The 24,124-nt window shown below is 40.5% G+C and overlaps 1 protein-coding gene, 1 long non-coding RNA gene and 1 pseudogene across 3 annotated transcripts; 1 reads left to right on the forward strand and 2 right to left on the reverse strand.

Moving 5' to 3' along the window:
* Positions 1 to 208: 208 nt before the first annotated feature.
* Positions 209 to 9,796, forward strand: apool (apolipoprotein O-like). 2 transcript variants are annotated; one of them, XM_066715331.1, is made up of 9 exons: positions 209 to 307; positions 1,582 to 1,683; positions 2,110 to 2,229; positions 2,688 to 2,742; positions 4,544 to 4,642; positions 6,905 to 6,996; positions 7,443 to 7,538; positions 8,106 to 8,352; positions 9,530 to 9,796. In XM_066715331.1, the coding sequence occupies exons 1-9, from the start codon at positions 296 to 298 to the stop codon at positions 9,625 to 9,627; spliced, it is 921 nt and encodes a 306-aa protein (XP_066571428.1). In that variant the 5' UTR covers positions 209 to 295; the 3' UTR covers positions 9,628 to 9,796. The 2 variants fall into 2 exon arrangements, with proteins under 2 accessions (XP_066571428.1, XP_066571427.1); XM_066715330.1 differs by having other exon boundaries at positions 210 to 307; positions 8,103 to 8,352.
* A 372-nt stretch (positions 9,797 to 10,168) lies between these two features.
* LOC136759678 (tRNA-dihydrouridine(47) synthase [NAD(P)(+)]-like) lies at positions 10,169 to 16,225 on the reverse strand (annotated as a pseudogene).
* Positions 16,226 to 16,896: 671 nt separating this feature from the next.
* On the reverse strand, positions 16,897 to 23,444 carry LOC136759611 (uncharacterized). The gene is made up of 4 exons (XR_010820069.1): positions 23,358 to 23,444; positions 19,209 to 19,434; positions 19,026 to 19,098; positions 16,897 to 17,707 (listed from the first exon to the last, which is right to left on the reverse strand). It is a non-coding gene; the product is annotated as an uncharacterized LOC136759611 (long non-coding RNA).
* Positions 23,445 to 24,124: the final 680 nt, after the last annotated feature.

Here is a 24,124-nt window from a genome sequence, read left to right on the forward strand (position 1 = left end):
CTATACGGAGATATACGGTTATAGCTGCGGTTTTTCTAAATAAATAAACCTTACATATTTAGATCATCAATCGTGTTTTTTAAGTTAATTTAATGAATTTATTAAGTTCTTAAAATAATAACTTAAAGTGTTAGTGCGATTTTTGTTTGCTGCAAAAAGCTTTCTACTACTCAAGTGCTGCTCCGTCCCCTCTACGCAGCTCTCCCAACGAAACGCGTTTTGAACACGAACGTTGCCAGCTGGTTTTCTGTCCTCCGAGCCGACCGGTAGTGTCAGTGTAGTGAGAGAGAGCGACATGGCTGGCAAGGTGAGAGCAGTCCGGGCAGGAGGGAGGTATCGGCTCGATCCCACGGCCGTCGAAACAAGCTCTTATCCAGCGTACGGTTTCGTGCTAAATCACCGCTGTCGTTCTGCTGACTGACTGACCTCCAGGGATCGCCGGTTACACGCAGGCTCGCACTAGATAACGCTGTTTGAGTTAGTATTTGAACTATAGCCTACATTACTGTTTATTATTATTATTATTATTATTATTATTATTATTATTGTGTAAACACGTTTATTTGTAACTTATTATATTAGCTGCCATATATTTTGCTACGTAAACAATCTCAAAATCTGAATCTTTCGTGATTGTATGATTACTTTTTCCGCTTTCTCGGTGTATAAATGTTACATGTTAACACTTGGTATTTTTTCATTAGTTTCGTAACATTCCGTTTTATATAGCCAAGTAGTAGCCTAATTACAAATATGCCTTTTATTATATGCAAGGAATGAATACAAAAATATGGATGCAAATAAATGCCTGGACCGACGAAACATGGCATTTTGGTTGTTGCTGGTTTAAATTAAAGCATACAACGTTTTGCTTTGTGTGTGTTATTTAAAAAAAAATCTCCTCCTTAGCTCCGGACAGCGGGGGGATTTTTTAAAAATTATTTTAACGTATACAGCATTAGATTGTAATTGAAAAGATGTGCAACGTTTTTGGAGATGAAGATAACTGATATAATCCAATAAGGGAGTTCTGTTAAATTAGGCCCAAACAACACTTTGACCTACTCTAGAATTGCAAATTACGGATTTGTAATGATATAAATAGTAGAAAGTGGCTTCTAACAATAATTCAAAACGCCGTGGGTACAGATTAGTAGTGTGCACTTCGCGGTGGTCAGGTTTGAAGCGGTCCAGCCCTGGGGTCAGGGGTCAGGGGTCAGTGTGTGTTCAGGAACCCAGCAGATACGGACAGGATAGAGATCCCTTTTGCAGCGATGTTGTTTCTTGCGTGCAGTGGCTTTCATATAAACCGTATTAACCGATCAGATGTGTCATTTAGTAAAACAACGACAGCCATTCCGCAGTCTTAACGGCAGATGGTGGTAGAGCCCAATCACAGAAGAGACTGGGCGCCCCCTGCACGAATTCGTGCCGTACATTATTGGAATAAATAGTTATTGATGCATGTCGAGGTGACTCCACTCCAATTCCTGCAATGCAGATGATCATCTGTTAGTCGGTGGTGGTGTTTTATCTGGATGATCGTGATGTTGATGATGATAATTGTTGTTAATGATGCAGGCTGTGGCCCTGGCGGTCCCTGCGGCTCTGGGGCTGGCGTCTCTCCGAGTGTACGCCGGCGGGGAGTCGAGGAGCTCAGAGGGGCTGGTCTACACACAGCAGGTATGGAGGATATTGGGGGGGTAGTTTACAGTGATGTCAGGGGTGGACGATTCTGATCCACCAGGTCTTATGGGACTCCTGCCTTTGTCTTCGGTTTGTTTCAGCTGGGCTTTAAATGTCTTAATTGAGCTTAATTGCTGAAGAGGATCCGTTTGTACAGTTATGTTTACAGGTATGCCCACTAAGAGACCAGCTGGCACAACCAGATATTGCAGGAAAACTTTAGGATCAGAGCTGAGAAATGCTAATTTGAATAATTATATTTATTTGCTGTACTGTTATTGTTCAATAAATCCATCAATTGTTATTTTTTAGTGCCCTTTGTAAATTAATTGACTTGGAGCTGTTTACAACATGAGTGTTGTTATGAACATGTCGATGTATACAAATATTATGATTATTAATTCAAATGTGTTGTGTCTGCAGCTGTCTGTTTACTCTGCACCCGTGCAGAAGCTGCAGTTTGAGGAGGAGAGCCCCGGGCGTCTGCAGACGGGGTTGGGCAGTGTCAGGACAGGGCTGCGGCCCTATGTCCAGACAGTCAAGGTACGGTGTCTGGATATTGCCCTCTGCCCCCTTGCCTGAGCAGTCACTATCCAGGGGTGTCTGTGGGGAAGGCCAAACTGTCCTTTGCCATCTGTCCATGTTAGTGACACGTTGGCATTGAGATTGAGGGCAGAGAGATGCTGGAGGAGCTTTGGGACCATGACAGGTCACCAGGCCATACTGAACAGTGTTGACTCGTGGAGATCTGTGTTCTTTGCTGTGTGATCGTTCCTGGGTTAAGGCCTAGTGGATGACAATATTCCCCATGACATCTGGTTCTCACAATATCAGACGTGCACAGATACAAACCTGATCAGCTGTGAACAGTGGTGCTAAGAATGGGAGGAGCAGTAAAAATTCCTATTCAAGGTCGGTTTTATGTCCTCTTAGCTGGAGGAGGAGACAGGAGGGCCGCTTGTCATTATTTGACTTTTCTGTCTCTCTCTGGCTTGTCCCAGGGTGCCTGTGCTTCAGTCAAGAATGGAGTGATAACTGTTGTTGACTTCGGGCAAGGTGAGCAGGCTGTGAGACAGTGAGTGCGAGTGTTTGTAAAGGCCGATTTATACTTCTGCGTAGGTATGCGTCTCTGCATAGCGACGTAGAGAAGGGGTCTCTGGGTAAGCGTAGCCCGCAGAGGAGCCGACGCGCACTCCTCCAAAATCTCAACAGCGCGTCACATGTCTCTGCGGTCCTATGCGTCAAACCAGCGCTGATTGGTTGAGCAGGAGATTCTGACAGCCACGGCCAAGCGTTCAGTGCTGGGGCGACTGGTGTACGATGTCTGTCTGTAGGCGCTGTAGCAAGTCAGAGAAACGACGCAGTGACATACGAAAGTATTTAAAATGCATCTCTTCATCCACGAAACGCATTTGTCCACATAATGAGTATTTTGTCCCTCGAACTACACATTTCGTTAATATAATTTACATTGTGTGAACATAATTCACATTTTATCCCACAAAATGCCCACGTATTTGGCAATTTTGGACGAAAGGTAAAAGGTACTTTACTTTCTGTGGAATGAACAATTAGCATTCATGATCAAACAGTGACTGATCAAGGCATTGATCCAGAGACCCAGGTTTGCAACATGTTGAAGATTGAATTCCAAAGGCAAGTTAGAAACTTGCTGAGCCGATCAGACGAGCTATATCAAGTGTAAAACTAATACAATAAATAATAATGAATATATGATGTGTAGACAATTACGTTTCACCAATCAACATGATTATAAATCTTTCACAATTACTAATTTGATTACAAAGCCCATATTATTGGCTATATTTATTATATTCAGTAGGCTGTAGCCTATCACATAAACTGCGGGTCTGGCAGTTGGAGAAGAACATATTTATAGATCATTAATTTTGAGGAGTTTTAACAGCTGAAATGCCATATATACATTTAATTCAAATATTTAGTAACATAAGAATGGATATGAAGGATAAATTCACATGCCCAGAGATGTGTGTATGTATGTTCTAGTATTAAGTCTCTAGCCAACTATAGCAAGACAATATAGATCTACACATACAGGAAGCAATTTGTATTTGTGTGTGTGTGTGTGTGCATGTAGTTTCTGTAATAATCAAATAATATGTCATTAACAGTATGTGTTGATTTACATCCATAGAATCTTGGTGCGCCATAGAAAACGGGTTTCAATTTCAGTAGACACGTCAACGTTACGTGCGAGTATGTTGGCAGACACCTATGCGAACGTCTGCGTTTGAGGCCCGCACATGTACGCAGACGCATAAATCAGCCTTAAGTCTGTGTGTATTTGTACTGTATGTTTTTATCTTGGGCTTTGACTTGTGGGGTACCATGTCTTGGTCTATTGTCAGGTTTTAGATACACAGCCCAGATTATCGGACCAAGCAGTAAAGCAACTATTTATCTGTTTTTATTATCTGTTTTTACCTTGAATCTGTCAGTTTATTCCTGACTAAAATTACAAGTGCAATATTAGGCAGCGCCTGCAGTTTGGGATCACATAAGACCCCATTAAACCTGACATGGATCGAGCTGCTGTGTAGTCGAGTTTTAGCTGGTACAAATGTTTGCTGTGGCTGCAGAGTCCTGTGCCTTGTTCCTCATACCTCGTTTAACTAATTCATGCTAATCAGCCAGATTCAGTTAATCTGATCATTTAAGTCAGGCTATCTCTTATGGTACCTTACTCAGCTGGACTTTAAGCTTGTTTTGAGGAACAGATAAAGCCAGACTTCTGTCAAGTTATCCTGAAAGTTACCTGGCTAACTCTGTGGTGTACCTCCACCACTGCTCCTTCCCCTTCTGTCTCCAAACTCAGATTCCTATATGTACCTGAAGGACCCGCCCCCAGGGTTTCTGCCCCGGGTAAGCCTGATTACCGTGTGCGGGCTGACTGGCCTGGTCCTGGCAAGAACAGGTATGTGGACATCTTGTCTGTCAATATTCTTGGTTTCCCCCTTTCGATCCTCCTCAGGTCTCAAAGGGGAACGTGGGAATAAATTTCAAACTGGGAATTCCTGAAAATTAGATTTTTATTTTTATTTTATTTTTAATATGCACAGACCAAATCAAGTGAGTTTTATAATAAATAAAACCCCGGCACGAAATAAAGAAAAATAAAAACCTGAGTCAATAAATGCTCTTTTTATGTAACATTAAAAACAAGCATAAATTAAACGGGTATAGAAACAATATCCCAAAAAAACGCTGATGTCAAACACAGATTACCTTTTAAAACAATAAGGGAATACAGCAGCTGTGTGGTATCTTCTGTACAACAATCTGTTTCATCTGTAGAATACGAGGTAGTATACAGGCAAATAAAGGGTATTCGATGTGGAATAATTAACTTCTGCACAGTACGAAACCACTTCATTACATTTAATTCTGGAAAAAACGAATTAAAACAAAAACTGCTATAAGAGAATGCACCAGAAGTCTTGGAGTTTCTGCATTTTGTTACATTGTATTGTACAATGTAACAAAACACAGAAAAATCAAGCCTTGGTGGTGGATTTTTTTTTCCCCAACACAGATACATTTAAGAGAAATGCTGTTGTTGTGATTTCACCCGTATTAAAAGGGGATAATAGGTATTTTTTGTCTCATTGTGCTGCGTAGCCAATTTATAAGGTGTCTCAGGGCAGAAAAAAATCATTCTGACCCTGAAACAAACACTGGCAATGCAAGACACAGTTTGGTCAGACTGTCAACCTCTTTTAGCAGCTGTCAGCTTTGTGGCTGTAGAGTGTTAAAAAAAAAAAAAAAAAAAAAAAAAAAAATCAGCCTAATCAGCTGCATCCTTTAGATCCGTTCTCCCTGGCTAAATCACCCAGCATGGTCAACTGAAATTGTAGACACTGCCTATCAATCTGTTGTGGCAGTGGAGGGTAATGCGTCATCCGCACGATTGCCACCATAATAAACGCATTGTTTATTTATTTTATTTTTAGAACTCTTCCCCTACTTTGAAGTTTTATTTGACACTTGCAGACAATTAGAATGCAAGCTGTGCTGATTGTTCTATTCAACTATTTAAAACATTTACCCAAATCAGATTCAAAATGCAGCAATCAACAATGGCCTTAATAAGGGTGTCTGCTAAATAAATACATAATAATAATACAAATAAATCAATACATTAATTTGATTATATTGTCAAAAAGTGTCCCAGCTTCATTATTTGAAAGTGCACAAGCTCTCTTCCTCGAAACCATATAGAGAAAAGGCGTCTCCTCTCAAGTTTAAAAAATAATGTGGTCTCGACCTCGTTATTACCTGGACGACCAGGACGCTTCAATATGGTCGATTTAAAATCAATGTACTATTGTACAGGGACTGCATTCATAACAATTATGGTATACCTATTACACTGTTAAAGATTGTGTCGTCCGTTTGTCAACAAAGGTGGTTTGGGAAGTTCAGTTAAGTAGTGCTCAAATAAAATAAAAACACACAGGAAGTTTTATGGTTGTTTTATTGACACATTGTTGATAGTTTAACAGTTTAATCTTTTCTTCTCCACCATTTTAAATGGGTTTCTGTAAATTAGCTACAATTATTTACTTGTAATGCCATCCAACAAAGCAGTTATCACAGCGCAATTCATACTGAAATACCCTCTCACAACAGCGCTTGGTGTTGATACTGTCAGCGATTGGTTGAATAAGGAATAAATGCCACCCCCAGCATTGTAGTGAAACGCTAATTGGTTGAAAAACTACATTCCAAAAAGCAAACCACAACAGTAATTGATTTTAGGTTGAACAATTACTTTCTTGCAGTAAGTGTAAATGGTCATTCATAAAATATTTAAAGAAAATGTTAATAAATTGGGGCTGAACCTGCACATTTCCCACACAGCATATGGGCGTGCGGTCGCACCTGCAGCACCCCCACTTCCCACTTGCCTGCTGCAAAAAGTACATCAGCAAGCTGAGGGAGAAGCCACTGTGTTCAGCACTTGTGTTACTAAACACTGAAAGAGTTTCATGCAGCTCGTTGCAATAATAGCCTCCCTTGTTTCCTTGTGGAAAGTGTTTTTGTGGATCTGTTGCCCATTGGTTAAAAACGCACAGTGAATCGGTTACTGAATTTATGATGATGTGGTTGTGTCTGAGACTTGATATCGGCAGGTGGGAAAATGAACCTTGACGTTGCTCTCCTCTGTCCTCCTCAGGGTCACGCTTTAAGAAACTGGTGCTCCCCATGGGTTTGGCAGCTGTGGGGGTGTCTGTATGCTACCCTGTTCAAGCTGTGACCGTTTTAAAGGTAAAGTGCCCCCTTCAAGGCCCCACCGCTTCACGCTGCCCTCTCCCAGTTGTGCTCTGGCTATGCGGTCTCCACCCTGCTGCTGCTCCTCCTCTGGAGAGCCTCCAGATAGGCCTCAGATTGCACTTTCATGTAGCATTGCTTTTCAGTTTTGTAATTGTTTTTGTTTTTTGTTTTCTGTTGGCACACACAACATCTGTTGAAAAATAATGTTGCCTGACAGTTTGACCTCATCGTTGATGGTGGTTCTACAAGGAATATTTCAGTTTTGTTTTTGGTTTTTTTAAAGACTGTGTCCCTGTTTCTCTCTTTCAATCTGTGTCTCTGTCTGCCTGTATCTGTCTTTATCGAGGTGTTTGTGTGGAGGCTGCTGTCTCTGCCTATGAGTGCTCAGTGTGCTCTGACCGCCGGAGCCAAGCGGTGATGCGCTGTGCTGTGTTTCCTAGGTGACGGGGAAGAAGGCGTACGCAGCCAGTCAGTGGTCCAGTGGCACTCTCGGCTCGCTATGGAAACAGATCAGTGCCAAAGCACCCAGCCCACAGGTACTGAGGACACGACACTCTGTTGTGACTAAAGCACAGCCTTAGCTGAGCCTGCACAATGCTAGGCACACAGGCATCAGGAGCAAGGGGAGTCTTTTATATATTTGTGTGTTTATTGATTTATTTGCCACTCCTAAGCTCTGATTTTTTTTTTTTATTATAATTTTTTTATATAAATGGTTCTTGATTCGTTCTGTAAAAACTTGCCCTGCCTGCTTTATCCCCATTGGGCTCAGCCCCTGAGTCTCAAGCATCAGTAGTGTAATCTGACAGTTCCTTCCTGTGCCACCGCTTGCTAGGTGCATCTGATTATTGGTCACACATCTTGCACAAGCTTGTAGTGCAACCCTTTGGCAAAATAATTTTCTCAATTAATGTTTTGGTTTAAAATAATACATTTAGCAGTCTTTGCAAGGATGGCTTTTTTGTAGCAGGGCGTATTGACCTGAATTGGATGCAGACTGTAAGTGTCACACAGGTGTTTGATTAACAGTTTGTGTGGAGACCAGAGTTCCTACACTGACCTGCCACCACTTTTACACCTTCTGTGTGTGTTCCCCACAGCAGCCGGTGCCAGAAATCTCACCCTCTCACACTATCTCTGGCCCGGAGGAGGCTACATCACAGGTGCCCCCACCTCCTGAGGCAGCCCCTGCTGCTGCTGCTGCCCCCCCTCCACTGGAGCTCTCCATGCTAGAGGAGATGCCCCCCTCACCCCCTGCAGTGGACCCCGCCTCCCCAGAGCCCATTGCTGCTGAGCCCCCAGAGCTGAAGCAGATGGCTGCCCCAGCACCTGCCCCCGAGACCCCCACAGGTACGCTCGTCCTCCTGACAATAAAAATATTAGAAAGAGCTAAATGTGTATAGACAACATTTTATTCAGAAATAACAACTTTTTTTTTATCCACATGCAACAATAACAATACATATTCGCTATTTAGTAGCCTATTATTATCATCATCATCTATGTGATTGTAGATGTATTTTAAATGCCACAACTTGACTCCCTTAACTTACTACAGATTTGTAACTGCAAACAACAGTTTTTGCCCTATTATTTTTAATTTACTTTACAGACGCCCCTTAACCAGGGCAAGTTATAGCTGAAACAAAATACACGTTTCTCGATTAATCATACAGTAACAGCAGCTACAATATAGCAGGTTCTAATTTAACTAAAGTGTGCACGTTTCAGTCATGGTGTTTATGCAGCTAACACATTGCCACAACGTAAATTATATTGCTGCAACATTGTGTGTTAGCAGGGTATTTATTTATTTATAACTTGTAAATGGATACATGTTAACTTGTGTTCACCTTCATACTGATGGTCTCTGCGGGGCTGTTGTACAACAGACCTGCACACCTTTCACAATGATGGCCTGAAACACCATCCAGTTGTTAATAAATTCAGCTGCTACCGATGAAATTAAGGTCCTTTAGTTTATTTTTTTAACTTGTCACAGTGCTGCACTGGGGTCCTGTAAAATCCATATTTGTCAACTTTTTAATACACTCGAATATTAACTGTAAGCAGTAATGGTTTCTTTGTGGACCTCAATCCATGCTGCTAATGAAACTGTAACTTGTTTGTGATCCCACTGTAAACTGTAATCCCACACGGCACTTCATAATGTAGCTGAGGTAGATTCTGATACGTTTCTATTCCCTGTCCGTCTAAAGTCAATCACACATCTATGAAAACGAAGTCTGTCCGTACACGTCCGCCAGTGGAAACGGCATTAATCTGCTCACTGCAGCATGAGCATTTCTCCGTACGGCTAAGCTGTGCCTAATGCTGCCCAAGAATCTGTCCAGTTCTTTTCGCAGCTTTGTGCGGAGAGATGTTTCAGACAAACCAGATTTTAAGCAAACTGAGGGCCTGCACTGGGGGCCAGGTTAGCGATTAGAAAAGCAGGAACACTACTGTCTCAGCCCTCCTCAGCCCACCGTCCCCTCTCACTATCCTCTTTCTCCACCTCTCTCTGTAGACATCTCGGCAAAGCCACGATTCACCCCTGACCCCAAACTGCTGGACCATGGACAGGGCAATCCAGAGGACGCGGACATGTACAGCACACGAAGCTGAGCACCACATGGGGCATGATGGAGGCGATGTACTGCGACAGGGTCACTCACACACACCCCAGCCTTTCCCTTCACCTCCCAACATCATCTGAACTCCTGTGAAACACCCCTTTCTATATTTCTTTAACAGATTTTTCAATTTGGAAAAAATATATTTGAGAACTATGCAAGCTTTATGACTATTTGTATTAATGTATCTATGTGTATTGTACATCCCAAATTAATCACTTTGGAGAAAAATAACGATCTTCATTAAGGTTTAATTTAGATGTTTGCATATATTTGCATATAATGTGTATTTGTGTATGAGAACATAACTGTTTGTTTCCCACAGTTGTGATTGCTCCAGCCCTGAATCTTTATGGGGTTTAATTGGTATGCTGTTGTTAGCTCCACTAGCTCAGAGAGACTGGGTCAGTTTCTATAAAACAGTATAGCAACTGTGGGTATTGCAGCGTGATTTGGAGAGTACTGCACAGAAATGTGTACATTATACATATATTATTATGCCATGGCCTACTCAATATGGAACAAACACAAACATGTATTATATGTACATACGCACACATTTTATCTATACGTGTATACACGCAAATATACAGTGGGCTTCATAAGTGAAATTTCCTTCCAATTTGTTTCTCATTATTATTTTTTTTAACTCTGGTCAGAGTGGTGCTATTCGTCCCAGTGAGGGCAGCCAATGTTTCCAATAAGGCAAGTAGCAGAGTTGGCAAGGGCTGGGCAGTATATTAATCTTTGCTGTAAATTGGATGGTAGGAAGGGAAATTTTGGAAATATCAAAATGCTTAGAGAGTATTATTATTATTTTTATTTATTTTTCTTAGCAGATGCCCTTATCCAGGGCTACATCACTACATAAAGACATGCTTACAAAAATTAAGGGATTTGAAAAATGGTCATTCTGCAACATTTCAGAAGTCTCACACCTGACAGTCACATGCTTTATAGAGGACAGAGATTCATACTTATGAGATGCAAACAACCAATATTGCAGCTATTGTGAAGACCAGGGGTCCGTTCTTTGTACGTGGATAAGTAGGTTATCCGGCTAAGTTTCAGGATAACTTGGCATAAACACAGGATTTTTCATTCTCCGAAGTTCAGCCAGCTATGTTACCAGAGCAACATGTCCAACATCTCAGACCTGCTCCCTGGCAGGTTAACTTGAAGTTAGCTGGCTAAGAATCTGAATATATGTAATCCTGCCCAAAGAAATTACAGCTGACACACCCCTAACAATGATGCACGTTCCTAGCAGATGCAAGCTTTTCGGCGAGAAACAATTTTTAGAGATTAAAGATTCTTTAAATCATACAGATGATTATTTATTTGAGCGTTACAGGTTTGGTCGGCAAGGAATTATTTATCTAGTTGATTTATTAGGATTTATCACTAGAGCATTGACAGTACTCTGTGTAGAGCTGTGCTACCAGTAGTATGATCCTCTTTACATCAAGGGACCCCAGCCCTGGTCCTAGAGTACCCCCTATCCAACTGAGCTCTCAATTACTTAACTGAACTTATAATTTCCTAAATCAGAGCCATTTAATTATTTTAAACATTAGGGATTTTAAGTTTAGTATAGAATTGTATAAAGACATTATTAAAGAACCAACTCTTTTAATATAACAATTTAAAAAGTAAAATTTAAACAGATTGTTACTTCAATTCATGTTCAATTAAGTAATTGAGAGCTCAGTTGGAACAAAAAACAGAGGGGTTGGCCAACCCTGTGGACGAGATGTCCCAGTGGCACCACTCCTTGATCTGCGTGAAGATCCAGGGCTTGATCAGGGCACCCCTGCGAGGGGAACAGGGGACGGGTCACTGGGACCACGCGTGTACAGAGACCGGACGCCCCTCACCACGGGACACTGAGCAGAACAAACCTCAGAGCCGTGAAGTGACGATACCGCTCTCTGTTCCTCGAATCCAAATAGAGGTTAAACTTGTCAGTGAGGTGAGGACGTCCGCTGCACAGTTCTGGGTCAACACTTTCTCTCTCCTTTCCTGTGCGACCTGAAGCCACTAACCTCCCCACATCACACCATTAATGTCCTTTAACGTCCTTTACTGCCTATACAGCACAACATGGTAAAGCAGAGGTTTTTACATTTCAACAGCAGTCCGACTCACTGAGTTCATCCCTCGTACGATCTGCTCACCGAGTCATCAGCACACAGCCGCCGCCCTAAAGACAGAGAGAGGTCAGTCCAAACACGTCCCGCTTCGCTCGCACCGAAAATAACCACATCCGACTACAAGCAGTCGATTATCTGGGACACACAGGTCCCCGTGTCCGAAGTCTCATTCAGCTGCTTTAGGGAGGCGTCCAAACACACCAAGGGTTTAAGCCACAGCGAACCCGTGTCTTACCTTGTTGTACACGAGATCGATGGGGCATCCCGAATCGATATCGACAAAATCCACTTCGATGTTGTCGGTCAGCAGCTCGGCACATTTGGTCGGTGTCCGGAAAGCTCCCTTCCAGCTGGTAAACCAGAGCAAAACACATCCTCTACATGTGTCCCTCGTTAACACTTTACACTCCGTTTCATTTTCGCCTGGTTGGACTTCTTAGATGCACAAGTGTTTAATATGGACATTATACGGAATACATGTGTGTGACACCTATCAAATGAAACTAGACAACCTGTACTATAATATTCTGCATCGCTGATCATGATTAGACAGACTGTATTACAGCACTACCAAGTGTTTTCACAAAAACAAAATGCATTTTTTCTCCATTAAAGTCTATGGGAAATCTTGATATACCACTCATATTGAAACTTGTATTGAAAGTTGGATGAAAATACCATAAGAAATGGATGAATAACGTGCATTTGAAAAAAATTGCCTATGCAGAAAAGTTTAGAGAAAATTTGTACTGCAGAATACTCACATGAGGGCCATTTCTCCATTTTAAGGACCACAAGTATGTGGGGCCACTCAAATTAATGCATACAAACTACAGAATCAGATTCTGCATTGTTAATCATGATTAGACACACTTATATTGCAACACTAACACCTGTCATCGTCATCCCATGATAAACAGCATCATTATGAATTATGAACTATGAATATCCCTATGAATATGTTATGAAAAAGAAATGTCAATATAAACTTATTTTTCTTACAATTGTCCCTTAAAGTACTACTCGAAATACAACTTAAGACAAACTGGATGATAATCGGATACAAATTAAATGATCATAACTCCTTCAGTTTGTATGTATTAAAAACAGCAATTATCAAACTGAGCAAATTTGTCCATTACTTTGCAAGACAATATCTCTTCAGCAACATCAGATCTTAACAATCTTAGTATCATTTGAAAGCCCCAAGTCTCTAGTTTCCAGTGATATATGCATGCCATGCTTCTGGCTATAATAATTCCAGCGTTATTAACAGATACATCTGAACACGGAAGCAACTGGGGTAAATGTAATAGGTTAAGAAAGTAATACATTTAAAAAGAACATCTACATTCGACTTTCACCATTGTAAAAAGATCGAACAAATGTTCTCTGGTCCGGCCAATGCAGTCCTTTTCACAGCCACACGAGGGCCTACACCAGATCTAGACGTTTGGCCAACCTTCGACTCGGCCCACACATTCCCGCAAGTTAAACGGCCATCGTGGAAACGATACTCGCGACGTCAACTGACCTGCACACCGAACAGGTCCTCGGACTCGTGTCTCTTGAGGAGCGCCCACTCCGAGGCCTGGCCTGCAGCAGGTTCGTGCACATGGCCATCTCTCCACACGTGATGTCAGCCCCAAGCCGCTTGCATATCCGACGGAAAGGGAGATTCACTCACTGCAGATGCACCCGGACGGAGGGACACAATGAGAGACATGTGGAGAAACACAGACCCCACAAAACACACATGTGACAGGAGGCCTACAGTCAAAGCCTGTCGAATACTACGGGATTCCTCCGCTGAGCCAGTTTTGACGAGTGAGTTTCAACATTAAGATTAATTTGTTTCCAGGAGACTTTCCATAGATTTTTGTTTTACTTACGGTGGTTAAGGGAGCAAGGTAGAGCTTATCGGTGAAATCCACCTGAAAATAAGAAAAGTGACATAATTAATACTTCACTTGCAATAAGGAGAGCTTGATTTAGTAACTTTAAAAAAATCTAAAACTTTAGCCTTGGAGGGACCCTATATGGTACAAGCAAACCAAGTTACCCATTATATCAGCTACACATGACATTGTAACGGCTCATAATGGCCCAGCTTTTAATTACAGTGTATCACATCTGATATAAAGGGTAAAATTAAGTTATTTTCGGCTACAGGTTGCCTTGAATTGCCCCAGTAAAACCCATTTCTTTCACACAGAGAAATGTCAAGTAACTTTTCTGCGCCGCTGTAAATCCCCTCGTCTGTGCCTTTGATTGGGGGGAAAACCATCTAAGCTTGACTGATTAAGGGCCCTCGGTCTTTATGACACCAACACAACTTACTAGTTTCTTCTCACAAGGTCACAGCTTCACAACGTCAGCGTCCATCAGCGCGCCCCAGTGTCTTCAGAGGAGCCCTCCTGGGCGTCGTCTGGTTGTCGCTTGTTTCCCACCTCCTGGACCCCGGTCGGCCCCTCGACACCCCCCAGAGGCCGGCGCGGCGTACGGTGCCGAGTTCTCCCCCACTGCTGTGGGGAGGCTGCCAGGCGTGGCCCCGTTCGTGCCGTTCTTCTTGGCCGCGTTTCCTTGATGGCTCCCTTTCTTGATCGTCCCGAGGAAGTCCTCCGAGGCGCTGAAGGACACCTGTCTCTTCCGCAGGCGCTGCTGCAGGTCCTTGTCCAGGCAGTTCTTAACCGTCACTCGGCCCTCCATCTTCTTCAGCAGCTCCTCGTTCACCAGGTTCTTGAAGCCCTCGCCGATGTGCACCTTGGAGAAGCGGCAAGTCAGGCCGTAGCAGCACTTCCCACTCGTGTCGAAGCTTCAGCGCCAGGTACTCCGGGATGTCGTGGAAGAACTTGCATTTCTCTCCGAAGAAGCACTTGCTTGCATTCTCCTAAAACACATAAAAAGAGGAACATTTTATATATATTTTTAATATGACAAGTTTACATTACTACTACTAGACTAATCTGCAGAACTGAAACACAAACGATGACCTACATTAGATAAAACATCTCACTTCAGTTCCTTAGTCATATTTTGATTAAACCCTTTAATTGTGGGAACGCCAAACCACAACTGCTGCTTGGTGAAGTGTATACTTCAAATTAGAGGCTCTTCTCTCCTTGGTTGAAAGATGTTGTCTGAGAAAGCAAGTAGGGAATGCGTTGCTATTAAAAGGATGCCGAGTAAATACACAGACATGGAGATGGATATATATAGACAGATACAGGACACAGCGGCTGTGATCTGCGCAACATCGGTACACACACCTGCACAATAGAGGGGCACAGCCTCCGGTTATCATAGCTGTTTGGCTTCATATGAGGCCTGCTCTTAAACTGCCCTCGTGCTCTCTTATGCCGTCTCTTCCCTCCTTCCTTCCCCTCATCTGCCAATTTGATCTTCTTTGCCTGAGGCTCCTCGGTCACATCCTCTCTGGACTCTTGCGCCTCTCCTTGGGCTTCGCTTCCTTCGGCAGTCTTCCCCACGTTCTCCCTCCTCGCATCTAAGGATTCGTGGAACTGCTCTTTGGTCGTGAGGTACCTGCACGGGACAACAGATCCGGGAGCATTCAAATTGCAACAGATGCAAACAAAGCCATGACAAGAATATCGTAAAGTATCATGCAACTGTTAGCGGCTTACTGAGTCTTAATAGCAGCGACTCCTTTGTCATCATTCACTCTGGCTTTTGCTTCAGCTGGAGGTCGGCTGCTTCTGTTCTCTTCCATTATCCCCTTCATTACAAAAGGAAGAAAATTCAACATACGTGGCAATAGTTTGTTTAGCAGAACATACAGGATGGAGTCAAAGATGCTGTGCTTTCATGTGCACTGAAGGCTGCACAGCAGCGCGGGTGCGAGTCACGTGCTGATGCCCTGTCCCGGGACAGTACGGTCACGTGCTTCGTGTGCGTCCTATGAGGTGCAAGAAAACCTAAATTCCCAACGGTTTTCAAGTTAAAACAATATCCCACCCGTAGGTACACGTTAGCACGGACCAGTATACAGATATAAACCTGAAAGTTCAGTACAATGCCCATGCAGACAGCTTTCTGTGACAACATCTGTTATGGCAGCAGCACTGAGGTCAACGGGTCCGTCCTAACACCTCCACTGCCGCACGCACTGCCCTGCTAATTCAGGGACCAACCTGCTCAATGCGTCGTAAAGCAAACCCGTGCAAGCCTTACAGATACGTTGTCGGGTTTCATGGGTTTGGTTTTATTCATGTTTTATATATAACACAGATACAACATCCCATTAAGCGGTAACTGAATGAATTCACCGTAAAGCGAAAACTAACCTGTTGTCTGGTTCTGCTATTTTGGCTCCGCGGTTTAGAGAAACCCCAAAACACGTGGGTTCTGGTGCAACAGCTGTATATGTCCGTGCTGCACGATTCAACGCGAGCAATCAGTTCCAATTGCACTGAGATTGCATGGGGTACACGGTATGAGTTTGATAGACCACAAACCAGTTCAATTAAAGAAGACATTCAAGTTCCAGAAGACTCTTTGTTTTGACAGTAGAGTGTGAGATTTTGTGTTGGTTTTTTAACCAATAAACTACAATAATAATAATGTGTTATTTCAACAACCAATATAGAAGCAAATTGGTGAAATGGGCCCATGAAGATGTAGATGTAAATGTTTCCTTCAAGACTTCATGAAGTGTGACTTCAGACACAGATCTGTAGTCCCTCGACAGTCCAATACTCATCTGACCCCTCTGGACAGCAAGCCGTAGAGCAAAGGAGGGCCACCTCTCTCATAAGTATTCATGAGTTTTCTATAATGGATCCGATTTTTTCCAAATAAAATTGAAAAGCATCTGGTCTATATTTTTCAGCCTTTTACACTCAACATGAAGTGATCGTCCTGCATATGAAAGTCTAGAGATGCCCTCTGCTTTAATAAGCAAGACTCTACCCCTCAGAGACAAACCCCTTTGCAGCCATTGGTTCTGCTTCCTTTGATAGGGATGAAATGGGGAGAAAACCTATCCTGTTGCCTCCTGCAGACAGTGATGCATAAATATGTTACTTTGTCCTTAACAGGGGTATAATTAACCACAGATATGTCACATTCCTTTACAGACGGCATCCGTTTGTTGATATTTTATTATTAAAGCACATGCAAATTGTAACAATTGTATTAAGAATGTAGTGAAATGTTATATAACTCTTTAAGGGATAGTTCACCCAAAAATGAAAATTCTGTCATCATTTACACACCCTCATGTTGTTCCAAATCTGTATGAGTTTCTTTCTTGTGTTGAACACAAAAAATATATTTTGAAGAATGTTGGTATCCAGACAGCCATTGACTTACATAGTAGGAAAAAAAATACTATGGACATCAATGGTCGTCAACTGTCTGGTTACCAATTCTTCAAAATATCTTTTTTGGTGTTCAACACAAGAAAGAAACGTGTTTGTAACCAACAATAAAATGCAGTATGTTTAGTGTCTTAACAATGTAAAATCTTAACCTTTTCAAAACATTTAAACAACTGGAAACACTGGTACAATTATGCCTCTCCAACAACCATTTGTTTTTAAAAGGACATGGAAGGTGCATCCACACTCCAAACTGTACTTTGTCTTTGTTGGTGACAAGGTATGCCACCACACTGTTCCGAGAAAGCACACGTTGGGTGCACCCAGACCCTAGCTCCATGAACACATTCTGAATCGTATCAAAAGTGTACCTGAGGTTTTTAGGAAAGGAAAAGTTGAGAGCATAGAGTAGGCCAAACAGGTATGCCAGAGCAGTAGAGGGATCAGGGAGATCTTGCAGAACAACAACCACCTCCAGTACAACAGCAATGTTCTGGATCATTGGTGGTGTTGTTTGGGTGTTATCTTCCAACACATAGAGAATGCCAACAGAGACCCCTTTTATCCCATCTTCAGTTTCCTGTGACACAAACACAATAGCAATATATTTTAGTTTAAAATTCAAGTTGTTAATGTTTTATTCTCAAAAAAAAGAAAAAAAAAAGTGCAGAAAACACCAAATCTGGAAACGGTTTAAACTAGGGGTGTCCAATCCTGCTCTATGGGTCACTGTGCTGCTGAGTTTAGCTTTAACTCCAATTAAACATATCTGAACCAGATAATCAAGGTCCACAGGATTACTAGAAACTTCCAGGTAGGTTGGAGCTATACTCTGCAGGACATTGGCCCAACAGGAACAGGTTTGGACATCCCTGCTTTAAATGGTTAGTTCACCCAAAACATTTAATTCTGTCATAATTTACTCACCCTCATGTCGATCCAAACCTGTAATACTTTAGTTCATCTTCAAAACAGAAATGAAGATATTTTAAATGAAATCTGAGAGCTTTCGGTACCTCCATTGACAGCCAATGCAACTACCACTTTCAAGGCCCAGAAAGGTAGTAAAGACATCATTAAAGTAACCCATGTGACTCCAGTGCTTTAACCTCAATTTGATAAGCAATGCGAGTGCTGTGTGTGTAAAAAACAAAAACAAAAATGACGGCATTATTTGCAAAATATCACCACAAGATCACCATGACGCAGGGGAAGAGGGATGCTGTATGCAAGCTTTGTTTATTAAATTCTACATTGATGTTGCTTTAGGTCTTGGTTTGTTTTCTAAAAATTGTGCTTCCAGGATGGGTGAGAACATCTACTCTTGCATTAACACAACATGCATTTTTTTGAGATTTATTTTTTGTGAATAAAGACATCATTTTTGTTTTGTTTTGCACATACAGAATTTGTGTCACTACACAAAATTGAGGTTAAACCACTGGAGTCGCATGGGCTACTTTTTACTGTTTTTATTACCTTTCTTGGGCTTGAAAGTGGTAGTTGTGTAGGCTGTCAATAGAGGGACAGAAATCTCTCAGATTTCATTACAGATATCTTCATTTGTGTTCCGAAGATGAACAAAAGTCTTACATGTTTAAAATTACATATGGGTGAATAATTTTTGACAGAATTTTAATTTTTGGATTAACTAACCCTTTAAGCCAGTGGTCTCAAACTCAGTTCCTGGAGGGCCACAGCTCTGCACAGTTTTGCTCCAACCCTAATCAAACACACCTGATCCAGCTAATCAAGGTCTTCAGGATTACTAGAAACTGCCAAGCAGGTGTGGAGCTAAACTCTGCAGAGCTGTGGCCCTGCAGGAATTGAGTTTGAGACCACTGCTAAACTCACTACTAAACACCACTACTAAGCCTTTTGAAGTCTTTGATACATACTTTACACTTCTTGAATAGCTCGGTTGGGTTCTCTCAAAGCAGCAGTCCTCCTGTGATTAACAATGTCTGTTGTCTTGAAAAACATACAAAAGAAACAACCAAATAGCCAAAGTATGAAAACTGTATTTATTATCAGCCAAAGTAACATAGATAAAACCATCAAAACACTGAAATTAAACTTACCCTTTCATCAAGTCTTTCTAGGAGCGCAACCATGACCTGACTGAAAGCTCCTTTTCTGGCTCTGTAAAGTTTCAGGAGCTTAGGTGTGTACATGCACAGGCTGCCATGAAGACTCCCAGAAGGTCTTTGTTGGCGATTTGAAAAAATTCCTCACAAATCTGTTCATAACAAACACTTCAATTGTATTGATGAAACTTGAAACACTGCATTAAGTCCTTAGATCATCCTGGAAAATAGAAAATTATCAGTTAGAACCTTATATTGTAAAAATCCCAACCTTTATTATAAAAAATAAAGTTAAAATGTAATGCATTTAAGAGCCATATTCTACACTTTTAGAACATATTTTATCTTTATGTCCCCATATTTAAAATCATATGATCTACATCTCTATGAAATCTCTGAATATTTTTTTAAGAATTATCTGTTCTATACACACATATACATATTTACATTCATATGCCTACATGTGAAATTGTAACGATGAAACCGCACATAGAAACGGCTAACATACATTTACATAATATTTTATCCATCCACACACTGTGTATGTGAGGATTACACATTTACACATTACACATCTACACATTTACACATTACACATCTACACATTTACACATTTACACATCTACACATTACACATCTACACATTACACGTCTACACATTATACATTTACACATTTACACATTACACGTCTACACATCTACACATTTACACATTAACACATCACACGTCTACACATTTACACATTACACATCTACACATTACATATTTACACATTTACACATTACACATTACACATATCACACATTACACGTCTACACATTAACACATCACACGTCTACACATTTACACATTACACATCACACATCTACACATTACACGTCTACACATTACAAATTACACATCACACGTCTACACATTAACACATCACACGTCTACACATTTACACATTACACATCTACACATCACACATCTACACATTACACGTATACACATTACAAATTACACATCACACATCTACACATTACACATCTACACATTTACACATTACACATCTACACATTACACATTACACGTCTACACATTACACATTACACATCTACACATTTACACATTACACGTCTACACATTACACATTACACATCTACACATTTACACATTACACATCTACACATTACACATCTACACATTACACATCTACACATCTACACATTACACATCTACACATTACACATCTACACATTTACACATTAACACATCACACGTCTACACATTACACATTCTACACATTTACACATCACACGTCTACACATTACACATCTACACATTACACGTCTACACATCTACACATCTACACATTACACGTCTACACATTTACACATTTACACATCTACACATTACACATCTACACATCTACACATTACACATCTACACATTACACATCACACGTCTACACATCTACACATTACACATCTACATATTTACACATCTACACATTACACATCTACACATCTACACATTAACACATCACACGTCTACACATCTACACATTACACATCTACACATTACACATCTACACATTAACACATCACACGTCTACACATTACACATTCTACACATTTACACATCACACGTCTACACATTACACATCTACACATTACACATCTACACATTACACGTCTACACATTACACATCTACACATTAACACATCACACGTCTACACATTTACACATTTACACATCTACACATTACACATCACACGTCTACACATCTACACATTACACATCTACATATTTACACATCTACACATTACACATCTACACATCTACACATCTACACATTAACACATCACACGTCTACACATCTACACATTACACATCTACACATTACACATCTACACATCTACACATCTACACATTAACACATCACACGTCTACACATCTACACATTACACATCTACATATTTACACATCTACACATTACACATCTACACATCTACACATCTACACATTAACACATCACACGTCTACACATTACACATTCTACACATTTACACATCACACGTCTACACATTACACATCTACACATTACACGTCTACACATCTACACATCTACACATTACACATCTACACATTAACACATCACACGTCTACACATTTACACATCTACACATTACACATCTACACATTACACATCACGTCTACACATCTACACATTACACATCTACATATTTACACATCTACACATTACACATCTACACATCTACACATCTACACATTAACACATCACACGTCTACACATTACACATTCTACACATTTACACATCACACGTCTACACATCTACACATTACACATTAACACATCACACGTCTACACATTACACATCTACACATTAACACATCACACGTCTACACATCTACACATTACACATCTACACATTACACATCTACACATCTACACATTACACATCACACGTCTACACATCTACACATTACACATCTACACATTACACATCACACGTCTACACATCTACACATTACACATCTACACATCTACACATTACACATCACACGTCTACACATTACACATTACACATCTACACATCACACATTACACATCTACACATCACACATCTACACATTAACACATTACACATCACACATTAACACATCACACGTCTACACATCTACACATTACACATCTACACATCACACATCTACACATTAACACATCACACGTCTACACATTTACACATCTACACATTACACATCTACACATTACACATCACGTCTACACATCTACACATTACACATCTACATATTTACACATCTACACATTACACATCTACATATTTACACATCTACACATTACACATCTACACATCTACACATCTACACATTAACACATCACACGTCTACACATTACACATTCTACACATTTACACATCACACGTCTACACATCTACACATTACACATCTACATATTTACACATCTACACATCTACACATTAACACATCACACGTCTACACATTACACATCTACACATTAACACATCACACGTCTACACATCTACACATTACACATCTACACATTACACATCTACACATCTACACATTACACATCACACGTCTACACATCTACACATCTACACATTAACACATCACACATCTACACATCTACACATTACACATCACACGTCTACACATTACACATTACACATCTACACATCACACATTACACATCTACACATCACACATCTACACATTAACACATTACACATCACACATTAACACATCACACGTCTACACATCTACACATTACACATCTACACATCACACATCTACACATCACACATCTACACATTAACACATCACACGTCTACACATTTACACATTACACATCACACGTCTACACATTACACATTCTACACATTTACACATCTACACATTACACATTACACATCTACACATCACACATTACACATCTACACATCACACATCTACACATTAACACATTACACATCACACATTAACACATCACACGTCTACACATTACACATCTACACATCACACATCTACACATTAACACATTACACATCACACATTAACACATCACACGTCTACACATTACACATCTACACATCACACGTCTACACATTTACACATCTACACATTACACATCTACACATTCTACACATTACACATCTACACATTACACATTCTACACATTACACATCTACACATTCTACACATTACACATCTACACATCTACACATTCTACACATTACACATCTACACATTACACATCTACACATCACACATCTACACATCACACATCTACACATTAACACATCACACGTCTACACATTTACACATTACACATTACACATCACACGTCTACACATTACACATTTACACATCTACACATTAACACATTACACATCACACATTAACACATCACACGTCTACACATTACACATCTACACATTACACATCTACACATCACACATCTACACATTAACACATCACACGTCTACACATTTACACATTACACATTACACATCACACGTCTACACATTACACATTTACACATCTACACATCTACACATTCTACACATTACACATCTACACATTACACATTCTACCTCACAGTTAAATGTTTCCCGCGACTCTCCGCGTCTTCTTTCTGTCTCAAAACGCGCAGAACAGACACTCAATCAGCTCATCAGCGCCACCTACAGACACAAAATAACAATAACAATAAACGACTTAAATAATTGTATGGTAAACAGACATATTACTCGCTAATTCCAGTTTCGTTTATCTTGGCTATTGTATTGAAACTTTATCATGGGTACAATTATTTATTTATTTACTTAATAATTGCAAGTATTATCGCGTAATATAAGTGGGATAATATACTGAATTCGCGCAGGGATCCTGGTCACTTAATTGAAATGCTTAAATAAATGATCTAATCTACGATAATCTGTCTAGAGAACTTTAATGAGCTAATCTTTCTCTGACCAGTGACACAAACATAAAAAATGTTAGGCCACAAGCCATTTTTTGTGCATTTAGCCTACCTAAAACATGTTTGTTGATGGCAACGGTGCTTCCATGATATGTATTTTAATGTATAATTATAATTATGCCAACATATGAGTTAAGAAAAAAAAACTATACATGAATTATTCGCTGTTTAACAATTTGCATTTTTAACCTTACACAATAATTCCTATATCTAATAACACACCGTCAGCTCAGAAAAATGCAATTCATTGCATGCATAAAATTAAAAGTAATATTAATACTGGCCTAAAGCCGTAAAGCGAACTCCAACACGGAACCGATCAAACGAGCAGCTGAAGCACAAAATGGAGACGAATTTCTGGCTCATCACGCATGCGCA

The sequence above is a fragment of the Amia ocellicauda genome, chromosome 10 (genome assembly GCF_036373705.1).
Source record: "Amia ocellicauda isolate fAmiCal2 chromosome 10, fAmiCal2.hap1, whole genome shotgun sequence".
In the NCBI taxonomy this organism is placed as follows: Eukaryota; Metazoa; Chordata; class Actinopteri; order Amiiformes; family Amiidae; genus Amia; species Amia ocellicauda.

Excerpts from the sequence above, each read along its gene's own strand:
- apool (XM_066715330.1), top strand. Across the intron at positions 2,743-4,543 it reads TGTTGTTGACTTCGGGCAAG|ATTCCTATATGTACCTGAAG; the intron begins GTGAGCAGGCTG and ends CTCCAAACTCAG. Across the intron at positions 8,353-9,529 it reads TGCCCCCGAGACCCCCACAG|ACATCTCGGCAAAGCCACGA; the intron begins GTACGCTCGTCC and ends CTCTCTCTGTAG.